The 27,758-nt window shown below is 42.5% G+C and overlaps 2 protein-coding genes and 2 long non-coding RNA genes across 5 annotated transcripts; 3 read left to right on the top strand and 1 right to left on the bottom strand.

Moving 5' to 3' along the window:
• The first annotated feature begins 370 nt into the window (after positions 1–370).
• LOC121761879 lies at positions 371–830 on the top strand. Its single transcript, XR_006042118.1, has 2 exons — positions 371–512; positions 628–830. It is a non-coding gene; the product is annotated as an uncharacterized LOC121761879 (long non-coding RNA).
• A 3,614-nt stretch (positions 831–4,444) lies between these two features.
• Positions 4,445–6,356, top strand: LOC121761880. Its single transcript, XR_006042119.1, has 2 exons — positions 4,445–6,015; positions 6,131–6,356. It is a non-coding gene; the product is annotated as an uncharacterized LOC121761880 (long non-coding RNA).
• A 2,950-nt stretch (positions 6,357–9,306) lies between these two features.
• LOC121761372 (LRR receptor-like serine/threonine-protein kinase RGI2) lies at positions 9,307–13,102 on the top strand. Of its 2 annotated transcripts, none has more exons than XM_042157032.1 (2): positions 9,307–12,347; positions 12,458–13,102. In XM_042157032.1, the coding sequence occupies exons 1-2, from the start codon at positions 9,476–9,478 to the stop codon at positions 12,937–12,939; spliced, it is 3,354 nt and encodes a 1,117-aa protein (XP_042012966.1). In that variant the 5' UTR covers positions 9,307–9,475; the 3' UTR covers positions 12,940–13,102. The 2 variants fall into 2 exon arrangements, with proteins under 2 accessions (XP_042012966.1, XP_042012967.1); XM_042157033.1 differs by having other exon boundaries at positions 9,308–12,326.
• Positions 13,103–15,430: 2,328 nt separating this feature from the next.
• LOC121760467 (B3 domain-containing transcription factor ABI3-like) lies at positions 15,431–18,728 on the bottom strand. The gene is made up of 9 exons (XM_042156127.1): positions 18,449–18,728; positions 16,934–17,094; positions 16,733–16,880; positions 16,553–16,626; positions 16,391–16,483; positions 15,912–16,012; positions 15,796–15,842; positions 15,633–15,709; positions 15,431–15,568 (listed from the first exon to the last, which is right to left on the bottom strand). Exons 1-9 carry the CDS (start codon positions 18,726–18,728, stop codon positions 15,431–15,433), a joined length of 1,119 nt encoding a protein of 372 aa, XP_042012061.1.
• Positions 18,729–27,758: the final 9,030 nt, after the last annotated feature.

Raw genomic sequence — 27,758 nt, forward strand, 5'->3', positions numbered from 1 at the left:
TAGCTATGATTCTATGTTCTTGAGCCAAGTATGATGTCCGAAATAATGCAGAGACGGTGCTAGTGTATTACCTCTTTCTCAACGACTCCTTCGAACGCCGGACTGCCCTTAAGCTCGCCGCCACTCCTTCCTCTCTTGCTGCACTTCTTGTGATTTGTGAATTTAGAGAGAGGTGTGAGGAAGGAGGTGGTGATGGGCTGGTATTTATAGCCAAAACTTCTTGGCATTTTGTGTCTAATTTGGGTTAAAGATTCCCTCTTCTTTTTGGTTTTGGGTTTAAAGCTTCACTACTAAATTGGTGTAATCCTTGGAAAGTGATATGCTATTTCGGGGCTGCTCCTCAGCTCCCTTTCGAGCTTGGTGACACTGCTATTCTTACTAATTTGATGAATGTTGGGGCTGTCCTCCTTGGCATCTTGTGCCTGCAATCTTGGGGGCAAAGGCTCCTATTTTTGGCCGCCAGCTTGCTCTCTTTTTGAGCCTTGTGATGTTGTTGTCTACTTCAAAATGGTGTAAGTCTTGGGGTTGATTGTAGGCTGACCTTTCAGCCTTGGATTTGGGGATTTTCCTTACTCTTTTATGTATGAGCTCATCTCCTAATCCTCATTTTTGTGATTAATCTTGCAGGTACAGCTGGCCATCTCCTTGGAGCTTTGTGGGTGTTTTAAAATCGAGAAGGGAAAGAGAAGATGACTCATGCTCAAGCTTTCCTTGATTCCATTACCATTTATAGCTAGAGTCAAACTTGTAGACTTTGTCCTTTAGAATAGCTAAGATATAGCTATTCATTTCTGGTGTATAATAAGGTGTAGAGCATTCTATTTGATCAATTGGCATTTACTCTTTCCAACAATTATAGTTCTAAAAAAAATTTAAATTCCTTGCACTTTAATTCTCTTCGTCCAAATTTTTTTTTTATACTCCAAAAATCCGTGCACGAAAACTCGGGGTGTTACATTCTACCCACCTTAACAAAATTTCGTCCCGAAATTTGGTTACTTCCTTCAAACCCTTCTCAAATTCTCGTTCGCCCAATTCTCATGTTTCCTTTTCTTAATCGTGGTGTTTTCTTAACACATCTTTACTGAAGGAATTGACCAATTCCTCAACTATTGCGCCCCTCGGCTAAAATCAATTCAGGCTTCTCTTCATGACTCCAATCTGGTTTTCTTATCCTTTCCTTTTGAGTTCTTTCTCATACTCCACTCCTTTTGATATTCTCATTCTTTTTATCGCTCGGGAAAGCAATAGTGATCTTGGAAATTATTCCATTAAGTTCGAGGTCGAACCATGTTCTAGAAGGCATGCATCCTAAAGCACTCTATGTTCTGAGAGAAACGTCTAAGTTCTCTACTCTACAGGCCTCGCTGTTTGAAAACTCAACTCATAAAAGATATCATGTTCTCTTTCAAAAATTTTCTGACTGACAGTAAACATCACTGTGGAAAGACTTTCTGACTTTCACTTTGAAAAACAAAACTATTTTCTCACTTCAAAACTCACTTTTTGTAAAACACAACAGAGTACTTTTCTCCTATTAAACTGCAACTGTCCCTCAAAGGGAAAACTTAACACCTTCCTTTAAAACTGAAAACTGTCACACAAAGGGAATATACTTTCTCCACTACATAAACCTTTTCCGATATCCCCTCTTTTTTGAAAATAAAAAGTTACCTCCTTTCCTGGTTGAGCGTGACGAGTCGGGGTGTTGAGCCTTCGACGTTTAACCTGTTAGTCTAGAGGTACGATTCTAGACTAAGACTGAAAGAAGACTCTTGGGTCCAGAGCAGAAAGAAAATTGCTCTGATACCACTCTGTCACGACCGCACTTTCTAAGGATAGAAAGTCCGGTTGATCGCGACTAGGGGAGGATGAAAGAAGCGGGGAAGAAAGGGGAAAACTGTGGCACAACTGAAACTTGAACTGAAATAACTCGAATTTATCGATATCAGAGTGCATGATACAAAGATTTTAAACTCGACTTTTACTTTGCAGCGGAAGAGTCAAGAGCAGATAACGTCGTGTATGGAGACACGGCGCATCCGAGTACTATTCTATCGAAGGATCTTCATCGTCTATGCTCAACACCGCCCGCCGTCATCACTGCTCAACCTGCACATTTTTAAAACATATGCAGGGCTGAGTACAGGAGTACTCAGTGGACACGTGCCGAAAACAAAACATACAAATATAAGTTGTCATCCATCAACAGTATCACACGGGGGTTTTCTTAAAAGGCCCGAGCATACTAAATTCTTTTGTGATCTTAAAAGTCCGATTTCAATCTAAGTTCTTGATGTATTCCTCCATGTCTGAGAATCCAGTGGGCCGTGAAGGTGGCCGGCTTCACAAGCACCCTCGCCGGCCAGCCTCTCTCTAGGATGGCTCACAGCGCTCGCGCACGTAACTCCGAATAGGATTTGCGGTCCTATTGGAAAATGGCTCACAGCCCTCGCGCACGTAACTCCGAATAGGATTTGCGGTCCTATTGGAAAATGGCTCACAGCTAGGGATGTCAATGTAACCCGAACCCGCGGGTCGGCCCGAATAACCCGATAAAAATACAGGGTTAGGGTTATAATTTCGCAGCCCGAATTTAAAATCGGGCCATTCGGGCTGACCCGTTCGGGTTGTCGGGTTAGGCGGGCTGACCCGTTCGGGTTACGGGTCGGCCCGTCGGGTTGAAGGCTTCTGCACAGCGAGCAGTTTTTATAACAGTCATAACTTTCTCTACAAAGCTCCGATTGAGGCGTGCAATATATCCACGCGAAGCTCTTTCGAAGACGAAGAGAATGATATGTATTAGAGATTTATCAGACTTCAAAATCGTGAGAAACATTGACTCAAACAAGGCTGCTGCACATCCACATATTTTGTTTACATTTTCTAATCAATTTTCTATCATTTCTCAACAAACATGTAAACATACCAAAATATAGAAATATAATCAAAATCATCCAAGACAACCCTCTAAAACCATGCAAAATCCAAATACGTCAACCGACTATATAAGATCACGAAAAAAATCACCATGTGGTTCATGGATTTATATATACTCGTATATAGAAGCTTTCTTTTAGTATATTTCCAATATAATAGTGCAAAGTGTTTTGACGCCGCTTCGTCATTGAATTATGCGTACTTTGATGATTCTTAAAACAAAGATAAATTATTATTTGACTTATTTACAGCTGGAATAAATTAAATTTGACCAATCATAATTCAAGAAAACTTAGAGTTACTCCAATTAGCTAGCATCTTGATAATTCACTCTTTAACAATTCAAAATATTTTTGTTACATCTACGATGCACCTCTCCGTTATGAAAATTTTGTTTAATTTTCTACGAATTGATTTATGTTTGAATTTTGAAACAAAGTGTTGATTTATGTTTTAAATACATAAACATAAACATACTATTGATAGATATTTTGTAAATAATTATGTAATGAATAAGTTATTTAAATTTAAATAACTTAATCTTTTTTAAAAATATTAAAGAAAATTAAAAATATGTATTTCATTGTTGAATGATTAATTAAAAATATGTATATAATTAAAGAAAATTTAAAATACATATTATTTTTTGAAAATATTAAAAGAATTAAAAATACGCATTGGCCCGAATAACCCGGTGGGTTAGCCCGAAACCCGTAGGGTTAGGGTTAGGGTCGAACTTTTATAACCCAAAAAAATCATAACCCGAATAGCCCGTACCCGAATGGCCCGACAACCCGAACGGGTTGGCCCGATTGACATCCCTACTCACAGCCCTCGCGCACGTAACTCCGAATAGGATTTGCGGTCCTATTGGAAACCAAGTCCATTACCAAATGTTTGGCATCACCAAACTCTCGCGCTCGCGCACGTAACTCCGAATAGGATTTGCGGTCCTATTGGAAACCAAATTCGTTACTAACCTTTTGGCATCGCCAAAAGTCTCGGCATATAGCCTTATCAGACAGGTCTCAAAAACAAATATTTTCTGGCATGACAACAACTTTAAAAAAGATGATCACATTCTCATTTTTCAGAAAAGATATTTCATACTTCAAAACATTTGCTTTATATCCACACTATAGTGCTGGATATTAAAAGAAAGCCCACAATCATATCTTAAATAGAAAGCTCGTAAAATACTTAGTTACGAAAGCCCACATAACTGCTCATCATAAATAGAAAGCTCACTAAAAATACTTTTGCAAAAACTTTATAGTAAACTGAAAGCCCACCTCGTTTGCTTAAACTTCTTAGCTTGATTTTTCCTGACTCCGACCTTAGCTCGCGGAGATAACCTTTTTTTGAAAACAACACAACTTACTAACAAGACTTAAGAAAATTCTTAAACTTTTAATTAGAATGCATGCCCCTAATTAATCATGGCCCAAGAACTTAATTAGAATTCTAGCATAAGACCAAATTAATTTCAGCTCAAGCTCCTCCGTAAAATAATTCCATCCGGCCCAACTGATCTCTCCCTCTTTGATTTATTTTGGCCCACTGATCAATTATTCCAGCCCAAAGATAATTAATTTGGCCCCAACATCTTAATTAAGCAATTTCAGCCCAACACTTTCCTTAATTCACTTCTAGGCCAAAATTCCCAACTTAATTAATTTAATGGCCCAAATAATTATAGTAGCCCATCTCCAACTAAAGTGGCCCAAATCCTTAAATATTTAGGAGTGGCCCAATCAAAATAAATCAGCCCCCAACATTCTTCTTCCTCCATCGACACTTCTCAATTTTTCTCCTCCAAATTCACTTTCATTCCCAAAATCAATTTCACTCATTTTCCCCCAAATCTCTCAATTAGGTATAACCCTTCTTCTTCTCTCGGATATGGCGATCAATCGCCGTCCTCTTCCTATCACCGGTTCTCGCCTTCCTCCGGCGAATCCTCTCATCTCGGCAACTCCTCCAGAATCGGCACTCGCCTCCGATCCCCCTCTACTGCTCTCTTACCGACCGGTCGTCGGCTATGCAGCGGTGTGTGCGACGGTCACGCCGTTTTTTGCTCTCTCTCTCTCTCTCTCTCTCCGTCGAGTTCTCCAATCACTACTCCATGGAGCGGTCACGGCGCTGCCCCGTCTGTCGGGTTCGGGCAAGTGCAGCCCCTTCTCGGCCTCTTCCCCTGCCGCTGCAGCTACCGCCTCACTGCTCGTTGCTGCCAGTTGCACAGGCGGACAGCCGCTGCTGGAGCTGTTCAGCCGGGAAGTCCCCGGGGCGGCCCTCGCCATCGCCGGTGGTCTCCAAGGCAGCTCCTCGGCCTTAAAGCTAAGTTCTTTAATTCTCATTGCTTAGACTACTTTGTTGAGTCCTTGGGGCAGTTAGTGTGAGGTGTGACTATTTGGTGTTGGGAGAGGCTTACTGTTTGGTTTTAAACTCTTGAAAGTTCACTAGGATGCACTCACTTTCTTGTCTAAGTTATCAAGCTTGGTTTGATTAAGATCTCTCTCTATTAGATACTTAATCCATACTTGCTACAGCCATGAGACTTCTATAGCTATGATTCTATGTTCTTGAGCCAAGTATGATGTCCGAAATAATGCAGAGACGGTGCTAGTGTATTACCTCTTTCTCAACGACTCCTTCGAACGCCGGACTGCCCTTAAGCTCGCCGCCACTCCTTCCTCTCTTGCTGCACTTCTTGTGATTTGTGAATTTAGAGAGAGGTGTGAGGAAGGAGGTGGTGATGGGCTGGTATTTATAGCCAAAACTTCTTGGCATTTTGTGTCTAATTTGGGTTAAAGATTCCCTCTTCTTTTTGGTTTTGGGTTTAAAGCTTCACTACTAAATTGGTGTAATCCTTGGAAAGTGATATGCTATTTCGGGGCTGCTCCTCAGCTCCCTTTCGAGCTTGGTGACACTGCTATTCTTACTAATTTGATGAATGTTGGGGCTGTCCTCCTTGGCATCTTGTGCCTGCAATCTTGGGGGCAAAGGCTCCTATTTTTGGCCGCCAGCTTGCTCTCTTTTTGAGCCTTGTGATGTTGTTGTCTACTTCAAAATGGTGTAAGTCTTGGGGTTGATTGTAGGCTGACCTTTCAGCCTTGGATTTGGGGATTTTCCTTACTCTTTTATGTATGAGCTCATCTCCTAATCCTCATTTTTGTGATTAATCTTGCAGGTACAGCTGGCCATCTCCTTGGAGCTTTGTGGGTGTTTTAAAATCGAGAAGGGAAAGAGAAGATGACTCATGCTCAAGCTTTCCTTGATTCCATTACCATTTATAGCTAGAGTCAAACTTGTAGACTTTGTCCTTTAGAATAGCTAAGATATAGCTATTCATTTCTGGTGTATAATAAGGTGTAGAGCATTCTATTTGATCAATTGGCATTTCCTCTTTCCAACAATTATAGTTCTAAAAAAAATTTAAATTCCTTGCACTTTAATTCTCTTCGTCCAAATTTTTTTTTTTATACTCCAAAAATCCGTGCACGAAAACTCGGGGTGTTACAGTTCAAACCGCCGAACCGCCGGTTCACGGTTCAATATATTGCCGAACCTGAACCGTCCCTAAAGAACAGGGAAACCGCCGGACGGTTCATGAACCGGCGGGCCCGAACCGGCAGTTAACCGCCGGTCCGGTTCGGTTTGTGCACACCTAAGTTATATGCTCATCTGACGCTGAGTATAGTATGGAATCAAGCATTATATTGATGCTTAATTCTCCATTAAACATTTTGGTCTAACGCTTTTCTTTATGAAATCAAGATTGTTTGGGGCGATGTGTGTTTTTTAAGTCAACGTGAGTATATAATTTGAGTGTTACATAATGAAATTAAATTATAAAACTCACAAGCCATACCTGTAACTAATCCTATATGACACTGTCATGAAAGTAAGCATTGAAACAAAACCACCAAAATATTCATATAATCTAGTTATATGGAATGTATCAAACTGAAAGAAAATTTGTGTACAACTTATAAAGAGCATGATACTATAATTCTTAAATGTTAATAGTCATTGAAAACTACTTCAAGGATATTTTATTCTTCGGTCCATTATCAATAGTCTCCGAATAGTGGACTACATGGTTTTAGTATAAAGTTAGTAAATTAGATTAAGTATAGGGTCTTAGCAAAAAAAAGTGATTGAGCCAGCCGAAATATTTTTAAATAATTATTTTACATGTTTGACCTCCTTTATCTTCGTGATCCCATTTCCTCTGCTCGTAACTTGATCTAACCCAGATTGAAATGGACCAACAAGAAGAGAAGACTCCTTAGGCCATTAGCAATGGGTAGCAATGGGGCGCCCTAAGGCGTGCCCTATGGCGCACCACGTCATCAGTTTTATCCTCCTATCCCCCACCTGCAATGGGGCGCCCTAAGGCGCGCCCTATATGTTATTAATTTAAATGTTATATTATTGTTTTGTTAATTAATGTAAATGTTTTAAAAATGTAATGCAAACTAAATTAAAAAATACAACGATTAACTAAAAACCGGCGAAGATTGCATTCATTAAACAAAAGTTACACGTTTTGAGTTGGCTAAAATCTACGCAATTCCCAACTTCCGGCGCAGCTCATCGATCAACCCCTGAGATATTCGGCTTCGGCGGGGTCCGTACACTTCTTGAGCATTTTGTGCGTCTGCAACAACATCCTCGCCATCGAGGCTGTTGCCAACTTCTCGTACGTGGCGGTCGACGGGTGCGGGGTCGGGAGCGGGACCTCGATCGGCGATGGGTCGACGGCGGTCGAGGATGATGTCGCCACCGCCTTCCCCTTAGCCTTCGCAGCCTTGACGCCTATAGGACGCAGGGAGGACATCGGTGTGCCGGAACTCTCAATGTCCTAGTACGGCCGGTTGAGGTCCACCGGACGAGTTCCGCTTTCACCGCTCGTATAACCACCAGCTTCGGTGTTCTTCGTTCTCTTTGAGGCCCCGGTATGCAGAATCCCGCCTTGAAACTTCTGCTTGTCCCTCAAGAGCACCCAGATGGCCTCGTGCCTAAACTCGCCATACAGGGACTGGTACGACAACAGCGCTTTGGAGCCCACGTCGCTCAAGCTCTCGCCGCTCCCATGGGCCCTCGCGCACTTCTCGTACTCCGACGAGAACATGTTGATTTGCTTCTTCAACTGGTCCCAGTGCTTGCGTAGCTGCTCCCGTTGCCGCTTGTACGCGCTCGGCGGCTTCGCCGCATTGTAGTGCTCGGCGATGCGCTCCCAGTACGCCTGCTGCATCTGATTGTTCGCGAATATCAGGTCCTCCGATATGTCTACCCAACACCTCGCCAATATGAGGGATTCATCCGGCTGGTAGTTCGTACGGCCGGGGGTGTACTCTTCACAATTTCCCGGAGGTGGCAACTTCTGTGCGTGGTGCCGGGCCCTCTTCTTTTTGGCGGGGGCGGAAGGGGCGGTGGCGGCCTCGGCGGGAGGGGGCGACGGATCGGTTTGGAGACGGCTCCATGTCATCCAAACTGTACGATTCCGTGCTGAATTCGGGATCGTACTGCGTGTTGTCGTCGAACGGTCGATATTCATCCGGTTCTGTACCCGGCCAACGAGCCTTCCCAAACATTGGACTCTTGGGACTTGAATCCATTTCGTAGTAATAATAAAAATTCGAGTTTCGAGAGTGAAATCGTGAAATGAAACGTTAGAAATGAAGGTGGGGTAAGGGTATTTATACAAAAAATAGAAAACGCGTGCCATCGTCCGCCGATCCCACAATGGCGCAGACGATAGGCCATCGTCCGCGACATAGGGCGCGCCCTATGGATCGGCCGGGGACGAAGGGGACGGACGATGGCGGGAACCCACAATGGGGGCATCGTCCGCACCCGAGGACGATGGACGCCATAGGGAGTGCCATCGGGCGCCCCATTGCGGGTGCCCTTATAGAAGAAAACAATATTTCATTCTTGGAAGGTAGTTGAGTTGTAATTCCTTTTTGTTTGTTCCAAGATAATTATTCTCACATACTTATTCTCTGTTATTTTATTCATTCTCTTACTTTACTCACTTCCCTACCTCATTTTAGATGCATATACTAGCGAAATTACAGTAAAATTTTGAATGGAAAATTCTACTTGGGGATGGATAATTTTTCCACTGTACACAAACTTTAATAAAGACCATAATAGTATGGCCCAGACATTAATCTATTGATTTATTGAGGAAAACAATGCATTACCACATGACCTCTCTGCTAAATTTAAATTCCTCAATAAAAACACGATTTATATATTAAGAGAAAAGCGAAAGACACAGAATCCCGAGGAATAAAATGCCCAACTTTACTAACTCAAACGTGAATTGACCAACACATTTCCTTGTCACATAGTTGTAAATCAATGCATCAAATTTAGAATATACACTGATGAAATTGAATTAATTCTCTAATTGAATTTAGGCATAGAAGAAAGCAGAGAGATCGAGAAAAGTTGGTGAAGGGAGAGACCCAATGCGAATGCAAAACCCCAGAATATCATCTTGATTTTGAGGCCAACCGCAATGCCGAGGCATTTCTCCCTCCTCCCTCGCCGCCACCACCACTATTTCTTCTCTTTCCTCCTCCTTCTCTCAAACACACCCCTTTCTCCCATCTCCGCCGCCAAAACCGAGGTCGCCCTGCTCTATTCATGGCTCCACTCTTCTTCCTCCTCTTTTCCCGCCTTCTCGAGCTGGAACCCTCGCGATTCCGACCCCTGCAACTGGTCATTCATCTCATGCTCCTCCGCCAAATTCGTGACGGAGATTAACATCCAGTCTCTCCACCTCGCATTGCCATTCCCCTCCAATCTCTCCTCTCTCAAATTTCTCCGAGCCCTCACCATCTCCACTGCGAATCTCACCGGAGAAATCCCGCCCGATATCGGCGACTGTGTTTCTCTCAGAGCAATCGATGTTAGCTCCAACAGCCTCACCGGAGCCATTCCGGCAACAATCGGCAAGTTAAAAAACTTGGAGGATTTGATTCTCAACTCTAATCAGCTCACCGGAAAGATTCCTCCCGAGATTGGCATCTGCGTTAGTTTGAAAAACCTCCTGTTGTTCGATAACAGGCTCAGCGGGAGCATCCCCGCCGAGATCGGGAAGCTATCCGGTTTAGAAATCCTGCGCGCCGGCGGCAATCAGGATATAGATGGAAGATTTCCCGATGAGATTTCTAATTGTGAGAATTTGGAGGTTTTAGGGTTGGCAGAGACGAAGATCTCCGGTGAAATTCCTGCTTCTTTCGGTAAATTGGGGAAACTTCAGGTTCTGTCGCTTTACACGACTATGCTCTCCGGCGAGATTCCGGCGGAGATAGGGAACTGCTCGGAGCTCGTCGAATTGTATCTATACGAGAATAGCCTCTCCGGCACGCTGCCGCGCGAGCTCGGGAAGCTTCAGAGACTCGAGAAATTGCTGCTATGGCAGAACAATTTCGTCGGCTCCATTCCTCAAGAGCTCGGAAACTGCAGAAGCTTAGTCGTGATTGACGTTTCATTGAACTCTTTGACAGGAATTATTCCTCAATCGCTGGGGAATCTCACCAATCTCGAAGAACTGATGCTCAGCAGCAACAACGTCTCCGGCTCAATCCCCGCCATCCTTTCCAACGCGTCAAGCCTGATTCAATTTCAGGTGGACAGCAATCAGATTTCTGCCTCCATTCCCCCTGAAATTGGATCGCTGAGCCAGCTGCAGGTCTTCTTTGCGTGGGACAACAAGCTCGAGGGCAGCATTCCGGCGGCATTGGGCGGCTGCAGCAGCCTCCAGGCTCTGGATTTGTCGCGTAATTCGCTCACCGGAATGATGCCCCCGAGCATTTTCAAGCTCACGAATCTCACCAAGCTTCTATTGATTTACAACGATTTATCCAGTGCTATTCCGCCAGAGATAGGCCAGTGCAGGTCTCTTATCCGTTTGCGATTGGCAGGGAACAAGATCAATGGAAGAATTCCGGCAGGAATTGGATTGCTAAGCAATCTGATGTTTCTCGATATCTCCAGCAACCATCTCAGTGGTCCAGTGCCGGATGAGATCGGCAACTGCAACCAGCTGCAGATGCTCAACCTTGCCGGAAACTCGCTAACGGGAAACCTGCCTAGTTCGATTTCTTATCTCAGTAAGCTGGAGGAATTGGACGTTTCGATGAATCAAATTGTTGGCTCGATTCCTAGCAGTTTCGGTGAACTTTTCTCTCTGAGTAGGCTTTTGCTTAGCAGCAATCTATTGTCAGGCGAAATCCCGGCCACTCTTGGACGCTGCTCGCGGCTTCAGTTGCTCGACCTGAGCCAGAATCAGCTGTTCGGGAGCATTCCGGTGCAGATATTTCAGATCGAGGCTCTTGAAATCGCTTTGAATTTGAGTTGGAACGTGTTAACAGGGCAAGTTCCGCCTCAGATTGTGGCTTTGAGCAAGCTCTCTGTTTTGGACTTCTCGCACAACCGCCTCAACGGAGAACTCACACCTCTCTCCGGCCTCGTGAACCTCGTCTCCTTGAACATATCCTACAACAACTTCACCGGCTACCTTCCGGATAACAAGCTGTTCAGGCAGTTATCGAGCACGGAGCTGGCCGGGAACCAGGGCTTGTGCGGTCGGGATTCGTGCTTTCTGAGAGATCGTGCAAAAATTTCTCGCGAGGGATGGCCGTGGAGGCTGAAACTGGCGATCGCGCTTCTCGCTGCAGTGACCGTCGCCTTGGGCGTGGTCGGGGCAATGGCGGTTATGAGGGTTAGGAGAACGAATAAAGAAGACAGAGATGCTGAATCGGGTGGTGGTGGGTTTTCTTGGAAGTTCACTCCATTTCAGAAGCTGAATTTCACAATCGAACAAGTGGTGGAGTGCCTGGTGGAGTCGAACGCGGTCGGGAAGGGATGCTCGGGGATCGTGTACCGAGCAGAGCTGGACAACGGGGAGGTGATTGCGGTGAAGAAGCTGTGGCCGACGACAACGGTGGGGGGCGGGGTGCGTGACTCGTTCTCGGCCGAGGTGAGCACGCTGGGGTCGATACGACACAAGAACATTGTCAAGTTCTTGGGGTGCTGCTGGAACGACAACACGCGGCTACTCATGTACGACTACATGCCGAACGGAAGCCTCGGGAGTTTCCTACATGAGAGGAGGAATGGAGGGTGCCTGGAGTGGGACGTTAGGTACGGAGTCATTGTTGGTGCTGCTCAGGGCTTGGCTTATCTGCACCATGACTGCACCCCTCCCATCGTGCATCGCGACATCAAAGCTAATAATATCTTGATCGGCCTCCATTTCGAGCCCTACATTGCCGATTTTGGACTGGCCAAGCTCGTCCATGATCGAGATTTCACACGATCTTCCAACACGGTCGCTGGCTCCTATGGTTATATAGCACCTGGTCCGTCATTACTTGCATATGGTTTTTCTCTCTTTCCGTTTGCTAGGATAGATAACTCCTTCATCTTGGATATATCTGACCTAAAATAACTTAAAATGTGTATTCTTATCGTGCATTTTTGTAATGTGTAGAGTATGGGTACTCAATGAAGATCACAGAGAAGAGCGATGTGTACAGCTTTGGAGTTGTGATGCTCGAAGTATTAACGGGTAAGCAGCCGATAGACCCTACCATACCAGAAGGGCTTCACATTGTGGATTGGATGCGGCGCAAAAGAAAGGAGGGAGCGGACGTGCTGGACCCGAGCTTAAGGCACACGACGGAGGTGGAGATTCAAGAGATGATGCAGACTGTAGGAGTTGCTATGCTGTGTGTGCATCCTTCACCGGAGGACCGGCCGACAATGAGGGACGTGGCAGCAATGCTAAAGGAGATAAGGCTAGAGAGGGAGGAGACAAGCAAAGGTTCAGAGATGCAGGAAAAAGGGAGCTGCAACGGAGAGCCATCATCAGCAATGCAGGGGTTGTGTTTGAAGACTACTACTAACTCTGCATCTTCGTTGCTGCAATCCAATTCCTTTATTATTACCAAATTTGGCCTTGCTAAGGAATAAATTTTGTTCCTTTAATACCTGGCTTTGTACTTAACTTATACTATGGTACTATTCTTTGTGCAAAACTCCTACTTGATGGAAAGAATAAAACTTATTGCACTACAATAGCCAATGACCACACCTTGTAATTGTAATATAGAATAACGTCGTGTATTAAAAATAACTACAGTAGTACTTTTTTTCATATTGGCATGTCCCTTATATTTTTTATTTTAAGCAAGTTTTGAATAACATAATACTGATACACATTATTTGATTTACATTTTATATCATACTAACAATTAACAATATAATACTTCCCCCGTCCCATAGAAATAGGCCATATTTGCTTTTTCGTTCGTCTCATACAAATATTCCATATCCGTTTATGGCAACATTTTTCTCCTTCCCTTTTACTTTATTATTTATGGGCCCCCTATCCACTACACAATTTCAACTACTTTTTCACATTCTCTCTTACTTTACCAATTATGCATTAAAACTCGTGCTAATACCAAATGACCTATTTCTATGGGACGGAGGGAGTATGTTGTAAACCTCACTATCAACTAATAGGAGTACTACTTAAATAAACACTACTAATAACATAAATAAACACTACTAATAATATAGATCTTACAACCCACTAACACTATTTTTACTTCAGTTTCTCTTTCACCCTCTCTTTACTTTACCAATTACTCCCTCCGTCCAACAAGAATATGCATTATTTTCTTTTTAGTCTGTCCCACAAAAATTTTGGAAGTTCTTTTCTCTCTAATGAGGTGGGACTCATTATCCACTAACAATACTTTAGTTATTTTTTTTCTCTACTTCTCTCTTACTTTACCAGTTTTGCATTAAAACTCATGTCGAACCCAAAGTGCATATTCTTTTGGGACGAAGGGAGTACGTGTCTAAGTATGTCGTTTCAAAAGATATTACTCCATCCATCCCATTAGTGTTGTTTTGTGAGTTAAAGTAAAAGAGATGAAAAAGTAGAAATGATGTTATTTCTATTTTAGGAAACGTTTCGTTTTTAATGGGATATCCAAAAAAGAAAAACATTTCATTTTTAATAGGATAGAGGGGTTTCTATTTTTGGTTGACGTGCGTTATACAAACTCCACATATTATCATGGTTGGTGACTGACTCGTTTTAACAATCTTTTCCTCCTCATCATTTTGCATGTACATAAATGCATAACATATAGATTGGTGAGAGGGTCCCACCACAATCCAAATTGCATATCTTATAAATGTTAGCTTTTGTAGTTATAGTATCTGGGTGGTCTTGTTTTTTTTATATGATTACCTTGCTTTAAGTCGTCTTTGTTTATTATAAATATACACGTCAAAGAGGTTGGGGTGTGACAAATAGTCAGGGAAGAGATGATGGGTTGTGAGTGTTATCTCTTGAGTAAGAGATGAAGCAAGGAGTGATGTGTAGCCCATGAATAATTAAGTGAAGAGATGAAATTAAAGGGAAGGATTGTGGATTGCCTTAATTTATGGGAGTGTTAGACTATTGTTGGCTAGTGTGTTTAACTAAAGAAAGAAAAGATTAGTATAAGTATTTAATGAATGGAGAAAAAGAGTACTCCATCCGTCCGTGAAATGTTATTCACTTTTGCTATTTTGGTACGTCCGCGAAATATTTTCCACTTTGCTTTTTTTCACTTTTGGTAGATGGAGTCTACTTTTCACCAACTCATTCCACTCACATTCTATTATGAAACTAGTATATAAATGCAGAACCCACAATCCACTAATTTTTTAACTCCTCTTTTTCATATTTCATAAAACTCGTGCTAAGTCAAATGTGGACAACATTTCACAAACGCAAGAGTAGAATATTTTAATTAGAGAGAAAAAGTGATTGGTTGTAATAACTGGTGATTGAAAGTTGCATTATTATTTCTCAATTTAGAAACGTGACATCTTATATGGAAAAGACTGAAAAGAAAACATGACATCTTATATGGAAAAGACTGAAAAGAAAAACGTGTTATATTAAATGGGTACGAGGGATTAGTATATCCAAGCTTCTAATCAAACGTGACATCTTATATGGAAAAGACTGAAAAGAAAAACGTGTTATATTAAATGGGTACGAGGGATTAGTATATCCAAGCTTCTAATCAGGCCTTTATAAGGCAACCGAACATGCACTAACTGTACAACATCCTCTGTTGGAACAACAAAATGTACTAGAATTCAGAATAAATATATCTTCTCATAACAGTCAAACTTACTGACACAGGCTACAAATTACTGTGTGTTTGTCAAGTAATAATAGCAATACAAACTACAAAGAAGAGTTTGAACCAAAATATTTAAGTACCACTATTAGGACCAGCAATGGTTTCCCTTCTACCTGACTATACATAACATAGTTTGGTTCTAAAAACATGGTGATTATTCCCAGTCAAGACGAAGTCAATTGAAGCCAATAATATCATACATCACAAGTCATGCCTAAACTTCGTCAATTCTCCTTCCTGTTCCAATTTCATCTTACAGCTTGTCTGATTGGTGCAAGTGAGGAGCTGTTACCGGCAAGCGAGGATAAGCTGCGTATGTTTCTCCTAGCCGGCTTCTTGGCCTCCAATTTTCCACCCGGCTGTCGCACTTTCACTCCTCGTATCATCTGTATCATGCCAGCATTTGAATAAATAGAAACCGAGAAATACACGGGCAAAGTTGTAACTCACATATTTGCCACATTTCGTATCCGAGTAGATGACAATGAAATCTCCTTGTTGAAGTTCATTGACCCTCACAAAATCCCCTATGCATGAATAAAATCATAAGATTTGTTAAATCATTAATTTCCTAGCAGTAAGAATATGGTCGGATTGATGTACTCCTCGTTACCTGTGTTCTCAAGAAGGTACATTCTGCTTTTGTTATTAGGCCAAAACCTGAAACCCCCAAAATCATATAGAAAGGTGTAATTCTGATATCCAATTCGATTTAATTCAAAATCATACCTATAACGCATATTCCAAACACGAGAAGTTCCAATATCTTCCATGGCTATGGAAATCCCATCTCTTGTTTCGAGTTCTGGGAGATGGCTTTCAGCCTCTTTCTGGCACCACATTGCAATTTTGTTCAATTTCCAAGAATCAAGAATTCAACCCAAATACATCCTTCCTCCGGCCTCTCTCCCGTCCCCATTAAATGTCTCATATTTGATCAGTGCGAGTTTTAAGAAATTGTTTAACTTTCTGAAGGAAGTGGGTGGAAAAAGTTACACACTACTTATATATATTAGTTTTATAATAATTGTGAGTAGAATGAGTTAGTAGAATATGAGGTTAATTTACTAATAGTAGTAAAATAGTACTAAAAGTGAAATAAGACATTTATTGTGGACCGTTCAAATAAGAAAATATGAGACATTTAATGGGGACCGGATGGAGTATTAACTTTTATGAAATGAGAGAAAGAAGGTAAGTATAGTTACTTTTGGCAACACAATTCTTCCCAAGTTGCCAATATCACTTTGCTTCAACACTTTCTGCAGCAAAAACTTCAAGTTCTTTTCAGTCTTCCAACCCTATTCACAAAAACCAAGTATTAATTCTAACTCAATCAAGCAAGAATTTCACATACAAAATCAACAAACCTGCTGTTGCTGCCAATCAGAAACAGCAGCAGTAGCCGCCTGCCGCTGCGGTTGCATGTTTGAATTAGGTTGCGCTGTTGCGGCCATCAGGGAAGAGGCACCCGTAGACCAGTATCCCAAACCCCCCAGAGAAGCACCGTCATCACCGAGGCGAGGATCATTCGGTCGGTTTTTCTGTTGATTCAGAGTGACGGCTATAGTGCGAATACAAGGAGCGCCGTTGGCGCGCCATTCTCTTCTTCCTGGCCTCTCTAGTTGCAGAAGAGCCGAGTCTCATCACCTTTTCCCCATTTGAACCGTACATCGCATAGGGATTACCGTACAAACTCTGCGAGAGCAACCACGACGGAGCGTGCTCGATTACCCGAGGATGCAATCCACGTTACAGTCGATCAGATCCATGTACTCCAAGTTCTCCATCACGTCGATGCAATCCACGTTACCCAGGTAACCCGCGTCCATTTTCACCTCGTCTGGGAAACTCATCCTGATGGAACCGTCTTCATCCACCCAAGAGGTTGCCGAGGAGGGGGAGGAGCTTCCTGTTGTTAGAAAATGAAAGAAAAATAAATATAACAATATCTCACGCCGTGAAAAGAATGAAGTGAAAATTATACTCTTTCAATCCATAAAAAGTATGAACATTTGGTTCGGCACGGGTTTTAATGTGTAATTGATAAAGTGAGAGATATATAAAGCGTAGTGCAAGTGTTAGCGGATCCACATTAGTACTAGGGTGTAATCATATAAGTTGTAAATAAAATTATGTGTAAAGATAATGTGTTTTTTTACCATTCTAAAATTAGAAAGTTCATACTAATTCAACAAAAAAAAACAGATATGGACACTTTTTAATGCTATTAAAGACGCACGCTATTTTGTGTGTCTAATTATATTACCAACACTCCATAAAATGTCTTTATTGTTGGTGTTCCAACTAAAATTAAGGGACACAAATAGAAGCATCCTACAAAACAAAAGATTAAGATAATTTGTCATCAACTTAGGGACGCTTTCTTTTACGTCCTAAATTATGATTATTTTTAAATATTTCAAAATGCTAGTAATTGCATCTCAATTTTCGTGTCATTAAAAGACACTACATGCGCCCCTAAAAAGTATAAACATTTGGTTCGTCACGAGTTTTAATGCATAATTGGAAAAGTAAGAGAAAAATAGAAACAAAAAGTTTTTAAAGTATTGTTAGTGAAGAATGGGTTCTGCCTCGTTAGAGAGAAACAGATTTTTCAAAATTAGAAAGTTTCATACTTTTCACCGACTAAAAAGGAAATAGTTCATACTCCCTCCATCCGCGAGTAGGAGTCCCGTTTTTCCATTTTAATTCGTCTGCGTATAAGAGTTCCGGTTCTTATACTATAAATGGTAATAGACCTCACATTCGACTAACTCATTCCACTCATATTTCATTTAAAACTAATAAATACAAGTGGGACCCATATACCACTAATTTTTTTTCACCCACTTTTCTTTATAACATTTCTTAAAATTCATGTCGAAAAGAATAAGAGTTCTACTCGCAGACGGAGGGAGTACTTTTCAAGGACATGCTAATAAAAAAATAGTTCATGCTTTTCAGAGACGGAGGGAGTAGAAGTGACTCTTAGTTTTAGGATGAAAGTTAGGAATTTGTACAGTAGTATTAGAGTGGATCACAATCTGTGGGCCCAGTTTAACTAACTTAGCAGTACATTTGGACAGAAATTGAAAAAATGACTAATCGAGGGCTAGTTCAACATGATCAGAAAAACTCCAACACTGAACCTTGAGGAGGTTGAGTTTTTGGGTAGGAGAGCGGGTGTTGGTAAATTAAAAAAAATACTGGTATAAAGAGAGAAGTGAAATCACTTTTAAAACACATCAATTGGCTTTAGTCACCTGTAACTGGCTTCGGCTCCGGCTGCATGGAGGAGGAACAGGAGGACGTGCAAGGGAAATCCAGCAGCAAGGGGAAGTCGTCGTAGAAAATTGAAGCTTCATTGACATCGAAAAGGCCGTCTTGGTCTCTATCAAGCCACATATCTTTGTCACCAATTCGGTCTTCCTCGAAACCATTAGGGTTTGCATTTGCAACACCGCCGCCGCCGCCCACCTCCACAGCTTCGTCACCTGCACAACTGAAATGCAGATCTTGCTCCGCCGCTGCAACTTTGACCATCTTTGAAGTCGAAATTGAATTCGGTTTAATTTTGTTGGATATATTTAAGAGAGATATAGATATAAGTGGTATGGAGAAGAGGTTTAATTTTGTAAGTGGTTAAGGAAACATGTGTGGAAATGTAAATAGAGAAGCAACATAAATCATCTGGATTTAAAAAGTAGCCACTTGCAAATTACAAAAATCTAGATGCGTATCAATGTTATATCAATGACATCTCGCCATGCAATCCCATGCAGCTCCATGCACCTCAACCACACGGTAGCTCAGCCATGGAAGACGGTTATTAGTTAGTTTAGAATTAGTTAATGACTGCTGGATCTTGTTAGTTAGTTTGCTCTTTGCTCTTTGCTTTATCATCAGCTATATAAGCTGAGTGTAATGGTTTTCGATAATCAATCAATAAGATACTTCTTTCATCTCCAAAATATCTTCTCCTTTCTCTATCTCTCATGTTCATGATGATCGTTCTCACAGATCTAATATGGTATCAGTGACAAAGCTTCCGCAATCTCCTTATTCTTCTTCCTCAGATCTCATCATCCTTTTCTAAATCTCCTCTCTCACCATGGCAAATCGCAATCGTCCAGCTCCTGCACCATCAGAGGATACCTCTAGCCCTTACTTTCTTCATCCGAGCGATAATCCGGGGATTATGCTCGTTCAACAACAACTCACCGGTTCAAACTATGTTGCTTGGAGCAGATCCTTCAGCACTGCTCTATTAGCCAAAAATAAACTAGTTTTTGTCGATGGATCGATCCTGCGTCCACCTCGCGATGATCTTCTCTACCAAGCTTGGCTTCGCTGCAATAGTATGGTGGTTTCATGGATTCGAAACTCAGTTTCTTCACAAATTGGTTCCAGCATCATGTACATTGATGATGCCTATGCTATATGGTTTGATCTTAAGGAGCGTTTCTCTACAAGTGATTCTGCCAGAATCTATCAACTCAAGCAACAGCTGATGTCTCTCACTCAAGGATCCTCTGATGTCAACACTTATTTCACCAACCTTCGCATCATTTGGGACGAATTTAAGAATTCTCAGCCTATATCCTGGTGCACGTGTACCAGATGCACTTGCGATAGCACTTTCAGATGGAATCAACATCAAGAGAACGATTGCACTATGCAATTCCTCATCGGTTTGAATTCATCTTTCTCTCAACTCCGATCTCACATACTCTCTTTAATTCCTCTTCCCTCTCTATCTAAGGCGTTTTCCTTAGTCATTCAGGAAGAAAGGCAAAGACTCATTGATACTCCTCCTCGAATTCCAGTTACTAGTGAGCTTCCATTTGCCAATGCTGCATCTTCCTATGGCAGAGCTTTGAACAAATTCTTATGCTCTCATTGTGGTAGAACTAACCATCCGGTTGAAAAGTGCTTCCTACTCCACGGTTTTCCACCTGGATTTGGCAGAGGAAGGGGTAAACCACCACCTGGATCTGCATATGCTGGGAATTCTACTTCTGGATATGCTGGGAATCCTAATTCTCATCACCAACGGTCTGTCAATCTTGTTGAAGACAACACTAATCTGCCAAGTTTGGACCAATATCAACAGCTAGTCAGTCTCTTGCAGAGCCACAAACTCAATAATCCAGCCAATACACCACCTGTCACCAATGATCTCTCTGCTCCATCTCCAGCTCATGTCTCTAATAATTTCTCTGGTACAATATTCTTCACTCCTTGCATAAATTCTATTTCGTCCTCATGCTCTAGTTCTTCTACTTGGATCTTAGATACAGGAGCTACTCACCATGTTTGCCATGATCAAACTCTCTTCAAGTCTGCCTCACCAATATCAAATGCATCTGTTAATCTACCAAATGGTAACACTGCTCCAATCACTCACCTAGGTACTGTTCAACTCACATCTCTTATCACTCTGTCATCAGTGTTACATGTTCCATCATTTTCCTTCAATCTAATATCTGTCAGTGCTCTCACTCAATCCTTAGCCTGCTCTGTCATTTTTACTCATAATAGTTTCCAAATTCAGGAAGTTTTACAGGGGACAGTGATTGGGAGGGGTAACCGTGTTGGAAATCTCTACATTTTTGAGTTTACAGATCCATCTTGCAATACTACAACTGTAACTCAATCTTGTTCTAATCAATTCCTCAATTCAGTTCAAAATTCAGCTTCTGTAAATGCCATTGTAAGCCTTGATGTATGGCATCAACGGTTGGGCCACCCCTCACTAAATAAATTGAAGCTATTATCCTCTATTTTGTCTCCATCGACCTCTCATCTCAATACTTGTCACATCTGCCCCATTGCAAAACAAAAGAAACCACCATTTCCTTCTTCTACACACACATCTTCTGATATATTTGACATGATACACTGTGATGTATGGGGGCCCTTCTCCACCCCCACACATGATGGTTTCAAGTACTTTCTAACCATAGTGGATGATTTCTCAAGATTTGTCTGGACATTTCTCCTCATTCAGAAATCTGAAGTTCAGACAGTCATCACTCAATTCTTTTCCACTGTTGAAACCCAATTTTCCAAGAAAATCAAGGTGTTAAGAAGTGATAATGGCCCATAATTTAATCTTCATTCAATTCTTTCATCTTATGGAACAGTTGCTCAGCATTCTTGTGTGGAAACTCCACAACAAAATGCACGAGTTGAAAGGAAACACCAACACTTACTCAATCTAGCTCGCAGCCTTTTGTTTCAATCTCATCTTCCTATCTCTTTTTGGGGAGAATGTATCCTCACAGCCTCATTTCTCATAAATAGAACTCCATCCTCTGTCTTAACAGAAAATATCACTCCTTTTCAAGGCCTTTTCAAAAAGGTTCCATCATATTATCACCTCAAAGCCTTTGGCTGTTTGTGTTTTGCATCCACATTGGATAGAATCAGACACAAATTTTCTCCACGAGCTACAAGATACATCTTCATTGGATATCCCTCTGGCTATATGATAAGGCTAATTTCATGCATCGGTCTAGGGGTTCATTTCATGAAATTACTGGGTCTAACGCATTTAATTAAGTCAGGTATGTGAAGTTTTTCGCCAGATCCAGGAAAAGAAGAGGACGCTTGCATGGTCCTAGGAAACTGGCGAAAGGGTGAACAATTGGAAGAAAATTGCTAGACGGAGGAAGCCTCGGAGTTGAAGGGTAGAATAGGGATTTCTACGAAAACTCTAGAAGGCTATGTCCGCATCTATAAAAGGGAGAAGCATGCAGGCTGGAGGAACCTTCTCGGTGGAGGCCTCACTAACAGCCCCTTGCTCGATTCACCTTTCAACACACTTGACTCCAAATTCGCGAGAGATTCCAGTTAGCACTTGGCTGGGGTTCACATTTTAGCTTTCCAAGAGTGGTTCGAGGGTTGTAACACCGTCCTGGTTCAAGGACGAAGAAACAATTTACATTTCCGTTGCTATTTACACTGATTCCGCCGAGCTTCGCTGTTCGAAGCTCGGTTTTCTTTTGTTAACCAATATTTCCTGTTTTATTCCGGATTTTTACTTTCGCTTATGTCTATTGTGTTCATTTCTGGTTTGCTGGTTGAGTTGGATTGTCGGAGTTGTTTATTTTTTTGCAGTTGGTTTCTGATTATTTGCTGATATTTTTCGTTTGGATCTGAAGAATGGTTCTGTTTTTGGATGAATCGGAGGTTGGGTTTTGCTGGAGTTTGTGATTTGTTTGCAGATTGTTCTTGATTGATTGAATTTGGCGGTGATCGGAGCAGATCTGTTAGAATCGGAGTTATGGAGTTGATTTAGTTGATTGTTGAGTTTGGATTGCTTGGATCCAGAGTGGATTAAGCGTCCGACGTGATTCTGAGCAGGAGTGTTTAAATTTCATGCCTAGCTTACGTGTTTTCATTTCATTCCGCCTAGTTTACGTAGATCTGGTTTATTTCCGATTCGTAGCAAGTTTCCGGCATCTCAATTTCTATATTCTGATCGAATCTGGGAGTATGCTCTGTTTTCTGCATTTGCGTTTCTGAATCTGTTAGGAACTTTGCATGCGAAGCTAGCTGGAGCTGATCTGTTATCTGCAGCTTTTTACCGTACTTGCTATATTTGGAATCATGTTCCCCGCTGTTTTATTCTTTCTGCCTAGTCTCAATCAGTTAGTTATTTACTCAGTCAAGGAAGTGATTGTGTCTTTCGGATTTGAGGTCTGATTCCAGTAAGTTTTCTGTGTCCTAGGTCTAGCGTTTACATTTCTTGCCTAGATCTAGTGGTAGTTAAAATCTCAACCCCTTTGCGTGGCAGCAGCCGTTTGTTTCCATAGTCTCTTAGCACTACCCTGCGAATCCATCTCTGTGGGATCGACCCCACTTCCCTATACTAATTCATAGTATTCGGGTTGAGGGATTTATTTTTTAAGGGGAGTCGAGTGTGTCCAACGACAAAAACACTGTAGTTCTCTTGAGTTCCTGGACCCAGTGATCCAGTGGATTTAAGGAGCGTGGTGTCTGGACCGAGCCTTGCATTAATTCTCAAATGTGCACACTTGCTTACTCCTGAGTCTAGTCATTCGACATTAGAGTCGAGAGGCAGGCCCAACAACAGTTTTGGAACTTCAAATGGCGCCGTTGCCGGGGATGGATGGCGTGCTTAGTGTTAGTGTTCAGAGTCTGTGGTGTAAATAGTTTTGATTTGTTTTCTTTCTCTTTTGTTTGCAGTTTATGAGCAGAGGCTCAAGGTCTACCTACTGGAGCAACTCATCTGGGTGGAAACACGGTCAGTTTGATTGGCAAGTTAAGGATACAGTCTCTACTGTGACCACCAGATCAGGGTTCACCACGGGAGGCCCGTTTCCGAGTGAATTTACTAGCGACGAATCTTGGACGTCATCAGGACGCGAAGATCCAGAATCACCACCCGAATCAGAAACAGAGTCAGAAACATGGGAAGAAGAGGAAGTAGTCATGGCGCAGGTGGTAGACCCAGATCCAGAAATCGGCTCTCTCACTGCCCATTTAGATGGAGAACCAGCTCAAGCTATAGTGATGAATCCACGCCAGAGGACTATCGAGATCAAGACAAACGTACTCGGCATCTTGCCGACGTTCTCTGGGCGTAGAAATGAGTGTCCGTATGAGTTCTTAAATGAATTCAGTAAGTTATGTGGTATTCAGAAGAGGCCGAATGATGCAACAGAGGAGGATTATCGCCTACGAGCGATTCCGTTTACCTTGAAGGGGGAAGCTAATACGTGGCTATTGAGGTTGCCTCCGGATTCTATCCGCACGTGGAGGGACTTCAAGTTAGAATTCTTAGATTATTTCTTCCCATCCAACAAGACGAATGCACTTAAAAAAGAAATACTAGAGTGTAAGCAAGATTACGATGAATCGTTGAGTCAGTATTGGTCGAGATTTAAGGGGTTGTTGGATGCATGCCCGAATCACCGAATGATAGAGGCAGAGACCTACTCTCTGTTTTACGAAGGAGCAACTCCCGAGTCAAAGGACTTAATGAACTCCTCGAGTGGGGGAAATTTCACAAGAAAAAGGGGAAGTGAGGCAAGAGAGATCCTAGGGAAGTTGATTGACGCTAAGAAGGCGTACGATAACCCTAGGAATGCAGTGAAAAGAGGATCGGTGCATGCTGTGAGAGAACAAGAAGATGACAAAGTCGAAACAAGGATTGATAGGCTCGAGAAGGCTCTTTTGAACGCGATTGAAAAGACGATTCCACTGGCTTCACAAGGGAAGGAGAAATCTCCTGGTCCAGGAGATAATCAAATGCAACAATATTACGGGACCCAGGAAGGAGATTATCAGGCCCAGGTCAATGCAATGGGAAGTTGGAATCCCGATGGGAGCTGGAATCCAGGGAGACAGAGAGATGCGTCTTGGAGAAACCATCCAAATTTCAGATGGACTGACAATGAACAGAATCAGCTGGCACCACAACAAAGTCAGCAGTTTGCACCTCATCCCGAAAGACAAGGTAACTGGTCAGGAAGGAATCAAGAAGGGTAGGGCAACTGGATCAATCGTAACCAAGGAGACCACCCAAACTGGGGAAACAGAAATCAGAGCAATCAGGGGAACTCTTATGTACCACCACACCAAAGGAATTTTCAGAACAATTACCAGGGCCAAGGAAATCAATACAATAACTCTTCAGGCGGTCATGGAAACGCTCGTCAGAATCAAGTGAGTGGACCAACTCTGAGTATAGGGCCAGGGCCCAGTCAGCCCCCGAAACCACCAAAAAGTATCGATGATATGGTGCACGACCTCGTCAGTTCTCAGCAACATATGCAAAACAACCTGCAATCGAACAATGACGTAGTGCACAAGCTTCAAGACGCTCAGCAAGAACAGAAAGCAGCCATGGATATGTTGGCTAAGCAACTGTCCCAAATAGCCACTTCTTTGAGTGACATGCGGGGAAACGAAGGAAAAATTCCGGCCTCAGTAAGGCCACCTGATAGAGCTAATATAAGTCAGATTACCTTGAGGTCCGGGAAAGGATATGAGGGACCGGTGGTGAGAACAAAAGAGGGGACAGATCCTAAGGAAGGCAAGAAGAAAGAGGATACAACTCCTAGACCCAGACACTTGGAGGGAGGAAGTCCATTGGTCAAGGATGATCTTGAGGAAAAAGATTTGGAGAAACAATTGCCTAGACCGACCGAACCATTCTTCCTCGACCCAGAGCCGGAGTTGGAAGATGAGGTAGTGGGAAAAGAAACTGGAGAGTTATCAGCTGAAAGTTCTACCGGAGCAGGGAAGCGACTGAAACCTTTTCCAAGTCGGGGGGAAGCCAAGAAATAGAAGGAAGAACCGGTAGACTTCATGGACATTTTTGGGAAGTTGGAAATCAATCTGCCATTTTTACAGGCCCTGAAGATGCCAGTCTTTAGCAAGTTCATCAAGGAATTTATAGCTGGGAAGGCTAGGCCCAGTGGGAAAATTCTGATAGGCGAGAATGTCTCCGCAGTAATTCAGAAGAGGAAGATGCCTTCAAAATGCAATGACCCAGGTATGTTCACCTTACCCATCTCTATTGGTGACGTGAAAATCGAGCATGCTATGTGTGATTTAGGTGCGTCGATAAACGTGTTACCACTTTTCATATACAAGAAGTTAGTTGGGGTAGGTATGGTAGATACGAAAGTTGTGATTCAATTGGCGGATAGGTCATGCATCTGTCTTGAAGGGGTGCTTGAGAATGTGATAGTCAGGGTACATGACTTCTTGTACCCTGCTGATTTCCATGTGATTAAGATGAGTGATAATGAGTCTGCTGAGTCGGGCGGAGTACTTTTAGGGAGACCTTTCCTACGTACCGCTAAAACTATCATTGATGTTTTTGATGGAACCATTTGCCTTGATTATAATGGGGAGAAATATACATTCAGTATAGATGAGGCAATGAAGAAACCTCTTGACGTTGAAAACCTGTATGTTATAGATGTTATTAACCCCTTGGTCCAGGAATACCTTGAGACGGAATTAATGCAGGAACAGGTTGAGAACTTCGAGATGAGTCATGCCATTGATAGAGAGGTAGCCAGTTGGTGTCAAGCAATGAACACAAGTGAGTTATCTGATGAGGAGTTAGCTGAAGCAATTCTGGAATTCTGTGCAAATCCGGAACTAGTTAGGTCAAGAAAGACACCGTATGTGGCGAGTGTGGAAGGTTCTGCTGGGTCGAGGAAGGGAATGACTACGGAAGAAACAGAGAAAAATCCTTTGCCCCAGGAAAAAGATGTTCCCAAGAAAGAGCTGAAAACACTTCCACCAGGCCTAAAGTATGCTTATATAGAGGAGAACGAAACTTTCCCTGTTATTATCAACAGCAGCTTGACCGAAGGACAAGAAGAGGAACTGCTGAAGGTAATCCGAAGAAACAAGAAGGCTATTGGGTGGACACTCTCTGACCTGGTAGGAATTAGTCCAGATTTGTGCATGCATCACATCCGTTTGGAGGAAGGAGCAAAAGCCTGCAGAGATCCTCAACGCAAATTGAATCCTAACATGAGGGAGGAAGTGCTGAAGGAAGTATTGAAACTACTCTCCCTAGGAATCATTTATTCCATACCAGACAGTGAATGGGTGAGTCCAGTCCATATGGTACCCAAGAAGTCAGGAATACAGGTGGTCAAGAACGACAAGAATGAATTGGTGCCCACCAGACTAGTCACTGGGTGGAGGATGTGCATCGATTATAGGAAGTTAAATGAAGCGACCAAGAAAGACCATTTCCCTCTACCTTTCATTGACCAGATGCTGGAAAGGCTGGCGGGCAAGCAATATTTCTGTTTCCTAGACGGGTATAGTGGGTATTTTCAAATCTATGTGGATCCCGAGGACCAGGAGAAGACAACTTTCACGTGTCCTTTCGGCACGTATGCTTACAGGAGGATGCCGTTTGGCCTGTGCAATGCGCTAGGCACTTTTCAGCGGTGTATGATGAGTATCTTCTCGGATCTTTTGGAGGACTGCATCGAGATTTTTATGGACGACTTCACTGTGTACGGGAATTCATTTGACTCATGTTTGGCTAGTTTGGATAGAGTATTGAGAAGGTGCCAGGAAAAACATTTGGTTTTGAACTTCGAGAAATGCCACTTTATGGTCCCTGAGGGAATTGTCCTAGGGCACGTAGTCTCGGAAAAAGGTATACAGGTAGACCAGACAAAGATTGAGGTGATATCAAAACTGCCTTACCCGACGAACCAGAAGGAGGTAAGAGGATTCCTAGGGCACGCAGGATTTTATAGAAGATTCATAAAGGATTTTGCGAAGATTGCTCAGCCACTCACTCATTTGCTGCACAATGATGTTGAGTTTGTTTTCAATGAGGAGTGCATAAAGGCTTTTCAACTACTGAAAGATAGACTAGTATCGGCTCCCATTATCCGAGCACCTGATTGGAGTTTGCCATTTGAAATAATGTGCGACGCGAGTGACTATGCAGTAGGGGCGGTGCTAGGTCAAAGAGTTGACTGAAAAAGTTACGTAATTTTCTATGCATCAAAAACGCTCAACCAGGCCCAGAAAAACTATGACACCACGGAGAAG

The sequence above is a fragment of the Salvia splendens genome, chromosome 13 (genome assembly GCF_004379255.2).
Source record: "Salvia splendens isolate huo1 chromosome 13, SspV2, whole genome shotgun sequence".
Taxonomy (NCBI): domain Eukaryota; kingdom Viridiplantae; phylum Streptophyta; class Magnoliopsida; order Lamiales; family Lamiaceae; genus Salvia; species Salvia splendens.